At 38.1% G+C, this 17,233-nt stretch overlaps 1 protein-coding gene and 1 long non-coding RNA gene across 16 annotated transcripts in view; one reads left to right on the plus strand and one right to left on the minus strand.

The window, feature by feature from the left end:
* The window catches only part of LOC105193730 (patronin), a 63,821-nt gene that overhangs the window by 3,509 nt on the left and 43,079 nt on the right, over positions 1 to 17,233 (minus strand). For 6 of the 15 annotated variants that reach the window (XM_039451139.1, XM_039451141.1, XM_039451140.1 and 3 more), the window contains 24 exons: positions 15,947 to 16,162; positions 15,252 to 15,706; positions 14,886 to 15,001; positions 14,026 to 14,136; positions 12,518 to 12,599; positions 12,112 to 12,331; positions 11,484 to 12,000; positions 11,196 to 11,362; positions 10,463 to 10,474; positions 9,407 to 9,586; positions 7,958 to 8,091; positions 7,713 to 7,866; positions 7,438 to 7,636; positions 6,872 to 7,107; positions 5,787 to 5,961; positions 5,378 to 5,652; positions 4,940 to 5,236; positions 4,574 to 4,810; positions 4,283 to 4,463; positions 3,544 to 3,666; positions 2,894 to 2,989; positions 2,240 to 2,338; positions 660 to 854; positions 58 to 340 (listed from right to left, as the gene is read on the minus strand). In XM_039451139.1, coding sequence (XP_039307073.1) covers positions 58 to 340; positions 660 to 854; positions 2,240 to 2,338; positions 2,894 to 2,989; positions 3,544 to 3,666; positions 4,283 to 4,463; positions 4,574 to 4,810; positions 4,940 to 5,236; positions 5,378 to 5,652; positions 5,787 to 5,961; positions 6,872 to 7,107; positions 7,438 to 7,636; positions 7,713 to 7,866; positions 7,958 to 8,091; positions 9,407 to 9,586; positions 10,463 to 10,474; positions 11,196 to 11,362; positions 11,484 to 12,000; positions 12,112 to 12,331; positions 12,518 to 12,599; positions 14,026 to 14,136; positions 14,886 to 15,001; positions 15,252 to 15,706; positions 15,947 to 16,162 — 4,760 coding nt within the window. The remainder of the gene's footprint in view (positions 1 to 57; positions 341 to 659; positions 855 to 2,239; positions 2,339 to 2,893; positions 2,990 to 3,543; positions 3,667 to 4,282; positions 4,464 to 4,573; positions 4,811 to 4,939; positions 5,237 to 5,377; positions 5,653 to 5,786; positions 5,962 to 6,871; positions 7,108 to 7,437; positions 7,637 to 7,712; positions 7,867 to 7,957; positions 8,092 to 9,406; positions 9,587 to 10,462; positions 10,475 to 11,195; positions 11,363 to 11,483; positions 12,001 to 12,111; positions 12,332 to 12,517; positions 12,600 to 14,025; positions 14,137 to 14,885; positions 15,002 to 15,251; positions 15,707 to 15,946; positions 16,163 to 17,233) is intronic. The other 9 variants (XM_039451144.1, XM_026137814.2, XM_039451145.1 and 6 more) reach the window with 9 other exon arrangements.
* LOC120358167 lies at positions 7,482 to 11,416 on the plus strand. The gene is made up of 2 exons (XR_005575115.1): positions 7,482 to 7,620; positions 7,703 to 11,416. It is a non-coding gene; the product is annotated as an uncharacterized LOC120358167 (long non-coding RNA).

The raw sequence follows: 17,233 nt of genomic DNA on the forward strand, positions 1-17,233 counted from the left end.
AAAAGGTTTTAATGAAGAAAAACAAATAACTTTAATCAATTCTTCAATTTTGCTTACTTAAAAAACTTGTCGAACATATTATCGATGACTTGTTTGGGCCCAGTACCGTACAGCTTGGCTATTTCTTCTCTCTCGGGACAATACGAATAGAGAGCGCGGAATTGGCAGCCGGCGTCCCGAAACAGGATAAGAAAGTGTTTGCTCTCGGACCGGCCGATCTCTTCCAGGACTCTCGATTTGGCTTCTCTGTTCACCGTGCCGGGGAAGACGCAGTACTCCACGGCATTCAACATTATGTTACGATTCGACTTGGCTATCGGCAGTTTATACAGTCTTGGGCCTAATTGAAAGGAGACATTAACAAAACACGTGAGTTGGTCTCTTAGCTTCTCTTTACATCAAAATGTAGCGAATGTATCCTCTTCGAAAAACGATATACTCATGCAGAAAAAAACCTTGTTTTGAGAGAATATTTATCTTCGAAATATTAAATTTTGATATAAGATTATATAGCGTTAAACAGACATAATTTACTTACACGAATAGATTTTGTACAATTTTATTAAGAAAAATATATTCTCATTATTCAATAATAATTTTCACGAGTTGAGAGAAAAAAATATTGAATAGAAAATATCAATATCCTCAATGCTTCTTACCGTTATAGTCCATCATAGAACTTGGTGTGCTGCTAATGTCGCTGCTGCCATCGTCGTAGATCCTCTTCTTCGATGTCATCAGAGCGGGTGGTAGCGAGCCAGGACCTGAAGGTGATGTCAGATGCCTCATGCTGCCTATGCCCGGACTGGCGGCGCGTCTCGGAGGCGTCGATCGGCCCAAGCCGCTGTCCGAATCTGTATGCCGACCATATTATCTTGATCACTATTTGCACCTGCGAACGCACGCTCCGCGAAGCAAAGATAGAAGTCTCAAAGTCCGGAGAAACGGACATCTACGCGTTACTATTATCATTAAGGATAATGACGATCGTATAAATCTTTTTCCCTTTGTCACCCAAGCGATAACGAATCAGAACAGAGACCTGTCGACTTATTATTAATGATGGTTAGCCACCCCGCCAAGAATATATTAGTCACTTGTTACAGGCGTGTGAGACACCTCCCTTAAGTTTAGTTTTATAATAATTTGCGTCTAATTATGAAAAATATATATATTTCTAAAATATTTGCAATGTACTTTACAATGTGATAAAAAAAAAATTGTATACGTTTACGTCTATCAGCTCGTTAAACCGCCGACTGTACTACAATGATTCTAATGTCATGATTCTCTAGTGTACTAATTATTAAAACTATGAATCTCTTGATTAACGCTAATACGATGATTTACGCTGGCTTTAGTTCCAATGACTTTAACCCGCGCTAAATGACAAAAACGTCCGATCAATCACTGACATTGAATAATAAGACATATAGCAAGTTCATCCACACTGAGCACATGAATCTTGATTACACAGATCATACACATTGCGTTCACAATGAATTTGCTATACCTCACGTCGCCACGATACCTGGAAATAAGAACAGTGAGAGGATACAGAGCAAGGTATCCAAGGCGAGGTGATGGGATAAACCGGGACACCTAGGTACACGAGTCGGGAGGGATATTATAAATGGAAATACCACAGAGCCACCAACAGAACAAATCTGGAAAAAGACACCGATCGACAAAATATACTTTGTACCCATACCCAGTGCTGTACAAGCCCAAATAAGCTTCAATCGAGCCTTCACTACGTAACAGCAGCAGCGGCAACGGCAACAGCGAAAATGAATCGTCCTAAGAAAATGAGAGAACAAAGTTCCATCTCAACGGAAGCGCCGATAAAACGAATAAGCGAAGATATCATCACATAAATCGTACCCAGGCCGCTGCATCGTTTGATAAGCTCGAGAAAGAATTTATCCTTTCATCGCGAAGCCGTGTCGGAGGAACTTTGCTCAAACATATAGAAAAAAAAAGGAAAAATGCATATATGATCGTTGCGTGTATGAGTCGTTAGGTACCACTGCCACCTGTGTGCTCTCTCCAGCCTGCCACCATGCCACTACATACATGTAGGTGCGTGTGAGTGCGCGTGTATGTGTGCTGTCTACAAAAATCTCGGGAAACGACGTGATAATATTGTAAATATATGTATACACGGGACACATTGAGACTGTTGCACGATATAGAAGGGAGATCGAGCGTATTTCCAAATCACTGTGGTGCTTCTTACCGCACAAATTCATCAGAGAATTAGACTTTCTCCCCTTAAAGTTTTGGTAAGTCTGGTATTTAGGCCTGCCTCTAACTTGTTGCTGAGTCTCCTGCATATCTGCAATAATGCAACGTTTGCCTCGTTACATTCAAAACGCCATGTACGATCAGAGAGATTAAATAAGTTGCGGGAAGAGACGCTTCGGTCATGAGCATCTCATGGGGGAGCGAGCGGGTGCAGGCGGGGAAAGGGGATTTAAAAAAGGGGGATCAAATCTAACTACGAATCATATCCAAGGGTACATCGAGAACTGAAGTGGTCGGTGCAGTTTTTGGTGCAGAACAACTGTTGCGTTCCAACTGAAAGATGTCCACTACGAGGCGCTACTTAAAGATAAAAATAAAAAAAATAAAAATTAACAAAACGGGGAACAGTCATACCCGCAAAGTATCGTGACCTTGCTCAGTTGCTCGTAGTAAGGGATAATTAAAGGCTAATCAAATGTTCAAACATTCATCGCGTAAATTTCTGACAGATTACAGCTGCCCATACCAGTGTGTGTATATATCCTGCAATGAATCTACTTTCATCAAGCCAAACGTTTAAAAAACGAACAATCGTACAGAGCCTGCGGCATTCCCGCGATAAATTGTTAAGCAACATTGAACCCACCTCTGGAGGTCTTGTAGGAGCCGCGTCGACCGAGCTGATTCACACTGCGACAAGGCGAGGAACCCCTACCGTCATCGGGCGAATCTACGGAAGATACTAAAAAAACGGAGTATTTCTATTACAATCAATTTTCAATTCACTGCAAATTTTTACGCTACTTATAAATATATAGATATATATGAAGTAATTTTCAGTCTTGCTACTCATTATACATCGAGTTATAGATATCAATAAAGCAAAGTACAGTACGGCATGCCAAATTGAAAAACGGAAAGAAGTGCAGTAACATGAACATAGTTGTGGAAAAAACATTGTGATTCATATATCTTATTTTATCAGTTATATATTTATTCTTCAAAATTAACTTTTTTCTGTAAAAAAGATTCTTATCTTTAACGAACTGATTTAAGAATTTTCATTGTTAAATTTTCGAATTAGTATTTTTCAATTTTCTTTATATGCAGCAATATTTATTGCAATATCTTGTTTCAACTTTAGATTGATTTACAGAGTATCCTAAGTTTTTTTTATGTATAAAAAAAATTAGATCATTGACTTATTGCACAGACATTTCCGTGTCTAAAATAAAAAAAAAAAATTTGCAGATGTGTACTGTATAAGCGCGGTGAGAGAGTGTGTGTAGTGCATACCCCTGAGACTGCCGCCCCGATAAAGAGGGCCGGAACAACGTCGGTCATCGAGATGGGCAGCAGTGAGACTATCCTGCGAACCTCGGTAGTAGTCTCGCCTCATCGTCGGAGAGGTCAGCGACGCTACAGTAAGTGTGTTAGTGCAAAACAATCGGCTCGATATTTTCTGTACTAGTCTAGTTTGGCGTCGATATCGCAATTGCGGGCCGAGCGATTTACAATGTACGCCGTTGGCACGGCGATAAACTAGCATAGAAAATCTGGAGCTCGTGAGCATGTGGTCAGGGTGAAAAAATTCATAAAAGGAACCAATTATAACGAGAAAAAAAAGAATAATTAATACAGCAAGAGTGACATCGCTAAGATTACGGAAAACGGCTCTGATCGTAAAAATCTTCGCCATGCAATAAATAAATGCAAATTACAGAGAACTATGCAAAATTACAACATCGAGGAGACTATGTTGCTATTAGAGTATTATAACGGGAAGTGCACTTGCGACATAACAATTTATAAAAAGATCCATCTTCTTGATGATTAATTTAGAGATTAATTTTTCTATCTTGTTGGAGAGTACACTTATATCTTTTTTTTCTTCCTTTTTCTTAAATTCTTCTATCGATATATTAAGTATTATTTTTCTTTTCAATTTTCGGTCAACACATAATCTCCAAGAAGCATCGATCTTGTTGCGACAAATTATTTATTTTCTGCAAGTGCGATTTAATGGCAATCTCACCTGTACTTAAATTGGAAGAAGAACCCTTCTTCCCGCGACTAGGTGTAAGAGCCCCGGAATCCAATACTGCGCCAGCATCTCCGTGAATCGTTTTGGGTCGCGGTCGAGCGGTCGTTGCAGTCTTGTTGCGTAATTTTGCTGGATTTATTGCATTCAGGAGCTCCTTATCAATTACTTTACCCTGGAAATAATAATGAAAATATTTACGTTAGAAATTTAATCCAACCCGTTTGACAGTCAGAGAAATTAGTATTTCTGATTTAATAATATTAGAAATATAATATTACTCACTTCTCTCTCCGCTTCCTCTATCGCTTTCTTCACTTTATGATGCTCCAAGATAGCGGCACGCCGTTGTCGTTCCTCCTCTTTCTTACGAGCTCTTTCTTCCATCTTCAACTTTTCTTGTTCTCTACGTGCTTGAGCCTCAGATTCTTTTCTTTCCTTCATTTCCTCTTGTCTCTGCCTTCTCTGTAGCGACATCAGCATTATCCTTTCCTTCTTTTTCTCCATTTCATCCATACAATTCTGTGGAGAAATTCGATTATTTAAAATATCCTATGCATTAAAATTTTATAAATAAAACTAAAAACAAAGACCGTGTAACTGTAGAATTTATTACTGCTGTAATTTAAATAGTACAATATTAATATATACCGGATCAGGATTTGCGAGTTGATTCCCAATCACCAGACCAACTCCGGAAGCGTGTCGGCCTTCTGTACTGCTGTCGCGTTGTTTCTCCCTCTGCCGTTCCCTCTCTAATTCCCGTTTGAGCTCTCGATCCCTCATTTCTTGCCTCTGGTGTTCCCTCTCATCGGCTTGCCGCAATCTTTCCCGCTCTAATTCTCGCTGAGCTTCCATTTGTTTCTGTCTTTCTAACGCGCTAGCGGGAGGCGATTCCGGACGCACTGTAAAGTCCTCGTGTTCGATGTAGGACGATACGCTTCGTTCCTAAAGAAATAATCGATTGATTTTTTTTTAAGAAATATTATATATGTTATAAAATTCGATTTGAAACAAACGAATATGAAACGGAAAGAAAAAGAGAAAATTAAAAGTACGAAAATTCGTTTGTAACAAAAAAATGCTCACCTTTTTAGGAGAAGTTCTTTTTACTCTGAGAGTCGGTTTCGGTTTTTTGGGAGCATCGTTGTCGAAAGAGATGTAAAATCCTTTCTCGTTCGCGTCCGTAGAATCGAGAGGCGTGACATCTGGAGTGGCCGAACGCGACGTCTCCCTCAACGACGGATGAGGTTGGAAGGAATTCTGCGATATCGTGGGTCTAGTTGGCGATGGTATTCTGTATGTACGACTACCCGACGTGATGTTCAAACCGCGAATACCCTGCGCGATATCGTCGTCATTGCCTATGGAAGTAAAGAAAAAAGATTTAAGAAAGAAAATTTCTTATCATTTCTTTTACATTAATGTAATAAAAAATATCTATCAATGTGACATTTTAATATTATCGCAGAAGAGTCACAAAGCAAAATTCAATTACCGATAAAAGATATATTTTGAGGCTTCATATCATCGGCAGGCGGTGCTGGTACCGGAGTGTGCAATGCTGTAGCTTGCCTCTTTTCCGTTGGACTTTCACATGAGATCGGAACGTGATGTACACTTGATCTCTTAGGTTCGGGACTTTCGCTAATTAACTGACTTATTCGATGAACCTAGGATAACAAAATCATATAAGATAACAAGGTAAATATTATGTTAATTTGATATTTTAACAAGAAATATTTTCTCACACAAAAATTATATAGAATCTTAAAAAATGGAAAATAAAGATTCAGTAATAGAATGTATAATACAAAATACATAAAATTTATATTCGCAATCGAGACACAGATCTGAAATAATATCTACAAAACACTATGATGGCACTGTTGTAACATTATTTTGTCGCATAATTTAATAATTGTTTACTTTCTGCGTATCTATCAAAGTGAAACACAAACATTTAAAAATAAGATAAACCACAGCCAAGGCTAACCTTAGTTAAGTAATCGCGTGAGGTAGCGACGGTCGAGTCGAGGAAGTACATATTTAAATTTATAAATCACTTCGAGAAGACTAGAGAGATGTAAATCCGAGCTGCGCGCGATCGCGTCTAGGCGCTAAGACTACCAGTGTGGGTAGTGTCTGCCATGTTGGGTGTCAAGAACAAGCATCTATAAGCGTGCATTACATCACCAACTGGTTCCCATGCTTATACATACGCTCGGGCCGATCCTTCATATTGAAGTGACCAAATCGAGTTGATGAACAGCGCACGCATCGCGAACGTTTAGCTATAACTCTTTTCACTCACACAATAATCGCTGCTGTGGGTGCAGCACTCAGTCTCGCCTGTCTTTCTGTCTTTCGTAATAAATTGATGCTGTTACGTGCACGCGTACATTGTATGCAGAAAAGCTATTTAGTATAAATATAAATAGAATTGTGACGAGACAGTGAGTGTGATAAGAAAGATTGTAGTAAAAATATGTAGAATTCTCGCCGACTTTAGAGTACTTTATCAGTAAATATGTAAAAGAAGTGTGAGAGATCAACGAAAAATAAAATTATGGAAACACTTACGGTGTTACGATGTTGCGGACTAGCAGATGTGGCTTGTGTTTGGTTAAAAAGCGACGAAGACGTTGGAAAGACGCTGGTCGGACCGGGGTGACTCATTTGATTATTACACAGACTATGATCCCCGTTGAGGTACCTTGGTTCCTGAGTGTCGTGCAAAACGAATCCCTTTTGCGTCGGGTGTGGCGCGGCCCAAGTCCTCGTTGGATCCGCGTACATGCGCATGTCCTGCTGATAAGCTAAGAAAAAATATTCAGAAATGATCTACTGAAGCGTATTAAAATTAAAAGAGGAAAAATTACAGCCGTCAATTTTCAAATTCTAAAAGCAAATTCTGCAAGCAAGCCTTCTGGTCCAAGAAAATTGTTTTAAGATTCGTGCACTTTCCGAAAAATTTTTAATATCATATATGTGTATGTATATGTAATAGTAGCCATAACACATTATCAGTTTGTATATATTCATTTAAATATCAATTTATTAATGTACAAGTTTTTCATTAATAATTGAATTCATAGAATTGGTATTATAAGTTATCTATTATTTCAAATTAATCTAATATTATGTACCGGCAGGTTGAGGACTAAATCGCGAATCCAAAGATTGCTGATAGCCCACCGCGGCCATCTCATTGGCCAGACTCTGAGCGGGTGCCGGCTGACCCCACATTCTCCTCTGTACTTGCGGCTGGTCGTGCAGGTAGAACTGCGACTGTTGGGGATCTTGCAATCTGGGCGCTAAGGGATTCATTGGTGATATTCCAAAACTCTATAAAATAAAAATTTAGAAGGAATTGGCTGAAATATAACGCGACACACGGAATATGCTTTCCAGATGTACACACCTGCAGATGCTGTTGACTGAGACTCTGCAGCTGTTGAAGCTGATGCTGCATCTGTTTCTGATGCTGCGACATCAGATGCTGCTGCTGAATCTGATTCTGCTGGTTCGCCAAACGCTGTATATCCGCTTGAATCTCGCTCAGACTATTATTCATACTACAACGTACATTTTACGACTTACGTCATGATACTCTTCTGCATTTATAATTCCATTGTAATTTTTATAGGCACAAAAACAAATACTAACTGCGTTATGGATTGACGATACTGTTCGGGATCCATATTCTCGATGTCCGGAGTGCGTCTAGTTTCGATGAATGGCGCATTACCGTCGTGCTCCAACCACTTATGCTCGACATCTCGTACATCCTCACTAATTTCCTATATTCATTATCAGAGAAATGAAATGCCTCAGATAAATACTACAAATGCGTACTTGTGTGTAATACTGCAATGTAAGGAAAACCCTTGACTCCGTTTAGTTTTTAAATGTAGAATTCATTAATCAAATTCATTATAAAATAATTATAATCAATTTGAATTCTTTGATAATTATTTAATTGTTTAAAATATGCATGTACGCTTATTATTATACGTGGCATATTTTGCACGAGAATGAAAAAGTAATCTATAAAATTAAAATGAGCAAAATAGACAACGTACAAAATCTATGAATAGCGTATCATTCGGGCCAGCAAGTTTTTATGTGACAGAAAATTTCGTTATTTGTGACGCTACACAAATATTTACCCGAAGTAAGCACGGATAAAACATGACGATAGATTTAATTCGTTAATTATTACGTTCGTAATAATCGACGATCCACAGACAGATTCTTGATCCAGTTACGGTCCGGAAACTTGGTGACACTATCTACATGCAACATTTATTCGTCTGTTTGATCAATATCTTAAGTAACTATGAATAATGTCAAGGCTTCTCGAATTTCTCCAAGTTCTTGGCGCTTTAATTTAAAGTACACTAATTATAGGTGTCGAATTTAAATGATTCGCCGCAACAATCGTAACAGCGTAATTAAAAGCGGGCATTTAAATTTTGTATATATATTTTATATATATATTTGTACAGCTAATTAAAAAGTTGTTAGAGACATATGTACATGTAAGAACGTAAAATTTGTTCTGTTAGTGAAGGAGAGAAATCATAATTAAGTATCAAATTATATCTTAATAGCCGTCACCCGATACAGATGTGAATGCAATTAAATATAGCGTTATTATTTTCCAGGGAGTGTTTAGTATTGCACCATGCGTGCTAGGAGCATTGTATTAAACAAATGCTCAGGTGGGTCTGCCACGTCATTATAAAATACAATTGTCGTAATCATTTTGAGGCAAGGTTTCGTTTTCCTCTACTAATGTAAAAGAAGCGTCAAGAAGCAAAATAATGATCTGTTATCGGGAATAATTTCTACTAAGGGGATATAAGCTGTACATTTTGTAGCATTCGTCACGTTCGTTTAGTTCCATAATTGCTAAACATCAACAGGAAGGATAATCATTTCCTTATAATGTCGTTTCGCTACATTCGCACAGTAGGGACGTAGGAATAAGATCGATATTCGAAAGCCATTCACATAAGCGCGCGTATATTATTTTTTAAATAAAATATTAAAGATAAATTATATCGTAGGAATTTCTCGCCTACACTGAAACACTTGCTGGTGATATCGTACCTTGAGCGAGAAGGGTCTCTGTGGTTTTTCTTGAAGGGGTTGTTGGGTTACAGGGGACGCCTCGGAAACGCTCGTCGGGGTCGCCCCGGAAGATCCGGAGGTTACAGGAGTGGGGGGACCGCCTGTCTCGGCCGGACTGTCCCCCCCGGACGTTGACGAAGAAGGAGATTTAACCTTACCCTGCAACCAGCCCAACCAGCGTGCCTTGTTAAGTACTCAGAGTCCGCCACCAAATCACCATCAAACACCACGATGCCGAGTGTTCTCGCCGGCGGCGAAAGATCATGTTACATTCAAGCTTATAAGTGCCAAAGCCCATCCAGAGTGGCTTGCAAATCATACTTAATTAAACAACAATTGACTTAAACTACGAGCAGTATTCACGCTATCTCATCGAGAAAAAAAACTGTGTATATACGCTTAGATATATATAATTAAAATTACAAGTATATATATCTCGCTCTTCTAGATATCAGTATATACAATTTTACAAATTATATATTGCTATAATATTAATAATATAAAAGGGTCATGATATGATAGTTACACGCGATTAGTACTTTGGCTAACATATTACATTTAAAATATTTTAATTTGAAACTTTCTTCTATGTACAACATGTTTCATATTTACAAACTCACTACTCTCTTTCGATGGAAATATGTTCGTAAAACAACATGCAGTGCTATAAACAAAATAAAACTAGCTTCCCCAAATACTGTTTAAAACTCAATGCATTCACAGCTATCAATACTTTGGAACTAAACCGAATATTGGGGGAGAAATGGAAGATAAACTCGCATAAAAATATCACAGTTTAATTACTGCAATATTAAATAAAAAAGAATTTATTCATGCATACAACTGAAATAACTGAATGATATTAATTACTCGAGTTCCAAGATACTGATATCGCTTTCAACAAAGAATAATATGTGCTAAATAAAGATTGCATTTAACAAACTGACAATTCCTGCTTAAACAGAAATGTGGTTTCAAATAGAAAAATTCAATCCTGTTATAATGCAAAAATTTAGTGCGTCAACATGCGCTTACCATCGAGTATAGCTGAAATGTCAGAAAGAGAATAGTGTTAAGACAACATGACAACCGAGATTATTCAAGGCGCAGAGAAAGAAGAGATAAAGTCCTACTATGTACAAGCGATGATCTATACGAATGTAGATAAAAGATAAATACATGAGTTTACGAAATGAGCAAACAAAATTAGATTATTGCCTGAAATTGAGCAATCATATTTTACACGTACTTTGCGAATAATACTATAAATAATAATATTTTACATCCACGCACTTTGCGCATAATACCACAGAACTTCGAATAATACTTGATATGTATATATATATGTACAAGCAATATCAAACAATCGGGATATAATCACAACGGAAAAATATGTCATGAAAAACATAAATAAAAGGCGGAAGAAAAAGAAACTTTTTGAGATATAATACAGTCTTTACACTCTATTTACTCTCTGTACTAAACACACCCGTGCTTAGATCATAAAAAGTAGCTGTCACACAGCATGGCAGATCTTAATGTATCTCGATAAAACATTCCCCGTAGAATTTCCTACCGAATTATATTATCCGTATTAATATGTATCTTTTTCTTTTATCAAAGAAATAAACCACTAAAGTTGTAACTGCAATGATGTAAAACTGATACGCAGATGATAATGATGTTTAAGTGTCATTGTGTATTATGCAATTTTCCTAAATATTGTTAAATGTATAATCTCCCATGTGTTTTTTTTTCTTTTTTTTACCTTCGTAACCGCTTGCAGGAAGGCAGCCTTTCCCACTTTCTGCCGCTGTTTCGACATAACAACTTCCATCCTTCGCTTCTCGTTCTCTATGTGCCGTCGCTTCTCTTCAAGTTTCAGTCGTATATTATTCAGCTGAGAGGCCATTACGGTATTACCACCGTTCTCATCTAATATCACAGAATATTTTCAGTAATTCCAAAATTATTGGATACAAATAGAACTAAGTATAGTCAGTTTTAGGTAAGTGTACGTGTCATCACTAAGTTGATCTCATTTTAATAATTTTACCAATAGAGTGTTGCTCCATCTGCTGCGACTGCTGGCTGCTCTGCTGTTGCCACGTAGTTGTGTTTGGCAGAGTGGCGAACGTCGTTTTCTTCTCACTGTTCCCATTACCATTACTCTGGCCGTGTTTTTTGTTCGATTTAGCATCGTCCTGCTCCGTATACGTGAAATTGATCCCCTTTTCCGAGCTTTGTCTGCTCAGATTCGCGAAACTGGCGAATTTCATGAGAGTGTCGTCACCGCCGCCGCCGTCCGCACCGCTATCGTTTTCTGCGCTGGAATGTAAAATTTGCCGAAGAGCGACGTTATTATCCAGACTGCTGTTAGACGCCTGCCGTCGCAACCTCGTCGGCTCCTCGCCACCGCCGTAACCATTGTCCGCGATTATGTGCTGCACGCCGCTACCGTACACATCCTGGACGCTGGATCGCGCGGGCAACGTCGGCTCGGCGATGTTGCGCTTGCCGGTGTGCGCGCCTAGTTCTTTATCCGGATTTCTACCAAAATTGTGTAAATTATCCTGGATAAAAGAAATTACTCGATCATACTTCTTGTCAGTTCAAGATCTTCCCGCGCTAAATCTTCCTCACAAGACTGAAATAATACATTGCGCTCTGCGCACGTCACGTACCTGAGACCCGCCAAAGTTCTCGATAGTCAACTGAGAATCATCCGTGATACTGTTCCGTCTGGATCGACGTCCGGCATAGGAACTCCGTCGTTGATCCTCCCAGTTGCTCGGCCGACCAGCGGCTTCAGTTCTGGCTGCGGACTTCTCATCAGTTACGGAACTCAGCGTGGGAATGCCTTTACCACGATGCACTACAAAATTGTCCTCACTACCTGCGCGCCTGTAAAAAAAATTAAACTTAATTTCTATTAATTGTACGATTATTTCTACTAGTCTATAATAATGATCCTTCTGTCATACGATAAATTTAATTTTATAAATTTGCAATAAGTTTTATTAATAAATTGTATAAGTCTGCAGGCATATACTTTGTCTTGAAATATACTTGGAACGTTAGCTAACGCACCTGTCATCATATGGGTGACCCTCGGCAGTTTGTTGCAAAGATTGTGACTTCTTCACAGTGTTACCCAATGTCGACTTCGTAACTAGAAAGATAATTTCACGATGAATCGATCGCCTGTTTATATTTTTATTTAATTGGATAAGGAGGTTCATTCATCACTCAAACTATATTCAACAAGGTAAGATGCTCAACAGATATAATAAATTTACACTTTTTACGTTATATTAAATAAAGCTTACGCAACAGATTATTTAAGAGCACAATGTGAAATTCCCATGTGAATTATTTTATCCTACCGGCAAAATGTTGAACTCGACGTGAGAATATGCAGCGACGGAAGTCATTAATGGGACGATAACGCATGAAAATTTCAACTTGTGCAAATTCCAGGATTAAAATATTAACGTAAAAGCCTCATACATTTTGAGAGGAAATACCGTACGAAGATATATATCGAGTTAAACATCGCTACAAACTAATAATATTCTAATATCTAGCTTTTGTCGTAGAGTGTCAGCTCTCTGAAAATGAACATAACGTGAAACAAATGGCTCGGTACATGATAAATCATAAACCAAATGGCACCATAAATAATACAAATAATAATGTTGCAACGCAATCGTACTAACCAAACATGTAGTGAACATGGAGTTTTAATGAACGACGACGAACTTCTCATTTATCTTGCTAACAGTGACTGGTAGCAGCGCATACGACTTAGAATTTCATGCAAGAAATTATAAGATGAAGCCAATGATCCAATGCAAGCGGCAGGCAGCCATGATCGTGTCGCAAAAGTATGCGATTCGCATGCAGGTGTTTTCCCGGGAGTATATATATATATATTCCTCTATGCTCTCACGATAATGATCGGATGATAGGCAAACAATATGTGATTAATAACAAGCAGTGCTCCTTGCAATTCGTGAACTTCACTAAAAGGTTAGTCCAATGGAATCACGTGTTTTTTTTTTGTTTTTAATAAAACGCACGCGAGAGTTGTATCGATAAAACGACATTTTCTTTCTCTTTTTTTAAAAAGAATTTTGCGTCCGAATTTTGGCGTCAGTAGCTTAATTTTTAAATAATATTTTTTCCAAAGCAATACTAAAAGTAAAAATTTTCATTATATGCACACTTTCATATTCATGTGACAGAATGATGTTGGTCAGACTAAAAAATTGATAAAAATCTAAAAATTGCTATTAAACTCTAGAATTTCATATAGTAGAAATTTATTAAATCTTGATGTTAGTAACAATTATAGTCACAAATATATTGAATTTTATTTTATTATATACACTGTCTATAAGTAGACGAGTGTACGTCGCATTAAATGTGGGTGACTTAGCACACCTACATACATGAATGATAACGCGACAAGGCGATCGTGAAGTCGCTAATCCCTTCGAGATTCTAAAAAAAAACGGCCACGGAAACGCGACTCGCAAGTAGATGACCACCTAGTAGACATGAGATTGATTCTTTGTGTGGTAACGTGTGGATACCTGTAAAACCTGGCGCGGATATGGAGAGGTTGCTTCTCAGATCAGGTATCGGAGCTATAGACTGTGGCAGGCTTCTCTTATGAGCTACGCCATGACTATTGCGCGGGCAGGCTGCACCCGTCGCCGCGTCGTATCATGTGCCGGTTCATGGGTAACCGGAAGTTGACGAAAGAAGAAGGCGAGGATAGCGTTGTCGTGTCAAGCGTCAAGAAGAGGTTACGCCATAGAAATATATGGAAATATTACAGTTGTAGATTAAGTGCTGCGTGTGGAAGTAGTAAGTTCTTGTTTGGCTTGGTATATCTTATCTCTTTGCCCGTCTCGCAGCGGTGATCTTATTGTTGTTCGCATTCGCAAATAAAGGCCAATTGGTGTATCAAATGAAAATAATATAATTAGTCGCTGCTTTCAGGGCGGGAATCCGGATTAAGAGGCTGGGATATCGAATGTGTGTATTGACACTGATAAAAAGCGTGATACCGTTACAATTGCAGGCAACATTCCTCGGTGATATTCAGTATTAATTATTTATTTAAATTATTTTATGATATAATAAGAATTCATTCAATTAATAATTTAAGATAAAATTATATATAATGCTCGCGTGCGTTCCCTGCAATAGTAGTGAGTTTTTATGGAAAGTATAATAAAATAAATAATAGAACGGGTATATAAAAGTCCAGTGTATAGCAGCCTCCACCAATCACATTTATCCACCACCAATTTTCACGACTCTTCGCTCTTTCTTTCCTTCCTCTCTTTCTCCCTCTCGCTCTCGTGAAGCTCGAGTGCCACATATTTTCGCGCAATATTTGCTTCTAATAGACAGTCTCATGCCAGGTTGAAAAAAGTCTACGTACCATCTAGGTATTGCATCGCCCGCTCCTCACCAGGATAGCGCACACATTTCGCCGGATGTATCTCCAGGACGTTGTACATGTCAGCTAGAAAGACTACCAGGTTCTGCTTCATCGATCTAAAAATTATGACTAAGATAATCAAAAGGGAAAGAGCAGCTAATAATTATTTTTTCCACAAATAGTGCAATGTACTAAAAGTAAGAGGCACATTATCTTTTAAATTATTTTTAACTAGAAAAATTTGAACAGAAATTTAAATGTGAATTATCCTTTGTTTTACTTTTAACCAAGGCTGTGTTGTAGCTAATTTGTAAAATATTCGTCATATCCCCCCAAAAAATACTGATTTTGATTAAGCTAACGCACCCTCTCATATATGTAACATCCTCGGGCAGCATGTGGAAAATGGAGTAGGGCAGGCATTTGATGCAGAACGCGTGCACCAAGGAGAGATTGTGCAGCGCGTCCGCTACCGAGGGTCTTTTCGACACCCTGATCTCCATCCAGTTGAGCTCGCCGGGACAGTAGAAGGCGACAACAGCCGCCAAGCCGACACCGTCGCACAGAGACTGAAAGTCCTTGGCGGCGGGTAACTCGGGCAGCCGCGTCTTATCGCCGCCACCTTCCTCGCTCTGAATCTTGGCGATTAGCGCGTGCGACGCATGATTGATCCAGAGCAGGAGACCCTTCTCGTGATCCGACGGCACGTCTACCTCGGCCTGGGGATTGAACCGTCGTATCGCCGAGACTACCCGGTCCCCTGTCACCACCTCCTTCGCGTACAAGACCATCAGGCCTTCTATCACAGCCATATGCGCAGACTGTAACGAGATAAAGACATTAAATTATTCGAGCATTAATTAAAATAATTTCATGCTATCTATCGTAGTAAGATTTTTATGTAATAGGATTTATGTAGCTTTTAAAGATATAACGACGAACAATTACACTAATATCTTCCAACAATTTCAGATTGCCATTTCTCGACACTCGCATAACTGTTCAAATGTCTCAGAGAAGAGGAAACTATGCGCACGTTACTTGTGCACTGGCAAGCTTACCATCTTGAGTGGTGAATTTTGAATGAGAATCGTTTCGGTGAGCTGAGTATTGTTCTGCTCCGCGACGTAGACGCCTTTCCTTGCTAGGGCTTGCAGGATCCCGTAGTGATTCTGATTGTGATAGTTAGGATCCGAGTATATGTTGGCAAGCGCGAGGCAATAGAGCTCCGCATTGGAAAGCGCGTGAACAATCTGTGGTTTTAAATGCTCTTGTTCCTGTAAACATCAACATTTATCTTTATAAAATAGCAGGTAATTATACGATTTAAATTCAAAATAGTTATGTACATACGCTCAAATAATTGCGCGATTAATTAGAATTAGATAAATTATTCTTCGAAATTTTGAAATATTTTAAAGACTTAAAACCTAAGTTTTAGTCAACGAATGTATAAAATGTTTTGGCATTTTTAAATAGTCTTTTTGTGTCAAAGAACCAAATGGATTTTTATTCTATAAATTTTTTACGCACCAATAAAAGTTTGTGATTAGCACTTCAGATGATTAAATGATATTTCAGACGATAAAATACTTAAAAAATTTGTCTAAAGAATTCGCAATGAAAGTGCCACAGAAATGAGATCGAGTTCAAAAGAAACGGAGAGGAAGAGCGACCTTGTCTTCACAATGACGTTTTGTTCGGTTTTTCTACCACGACTTTATGGTTGATCGTGCGAAAACTTTATTTCGAATAACAGCCAATAGCCAACAAGATCAGATACTTCGAATCCACCATGAAGACTTCTCTAGACAGCGAATTGATCGGACAAAAAAAAACAAAGAACGAGAACCGTAGAAGGAAGAACGAAAAACAGAAACCGAAGAATGAAAAAGAACGAGGAACAAGAAACAAAGAACGAGGAATAAAACGATAAATCTTCTGAAATCTTATTGACAAAATTCTAAATCTATTATATCATTATTTCGTTATTCTTAATCTCTTTTTGATTTACAGATTCATAAGTATGTAACATAAAACAATGTACATTAATAAAATACGGGAATTTATCAAAGATAGGTACATAGTAAAATAAGATAAAAGCATAATAGAATAAGATACATAAGAAAGGATAAGTAATTGAAATATCAGAACTTTATTTTTTTCTTGTAGAAAAAAAAGTTTTTTTCTCCTAAAGCTTATGTTTGATTAATTTTTAGAATTAAACAATTCCAATACGAGATCCACATTAAAATAATATTTTGTAAAATATTACTTTAACAGAGATTCTGTTAGATTAAAAGAGCAATTAATAAAGCAACGCTAAAGCGAAAAACGTTCGCTTCGTG

The sequence above is a fragment of the Solenopsis invicta genome, chromosome 6 (genome assembly GCF_016802725.1).
Source record: "Solenopsis invicta isolate M01_SB chromosome 6, UNIL_Sinv_3.0, whole genome shotgun sequence".
In the NCBI taxonomy this organism is placed as follows: Eukaryota; Metazoa; Arthropoda; class Insecta; order Hymenoptera; family Formicidae; genus Solenopsis; species Solenopsis invicta.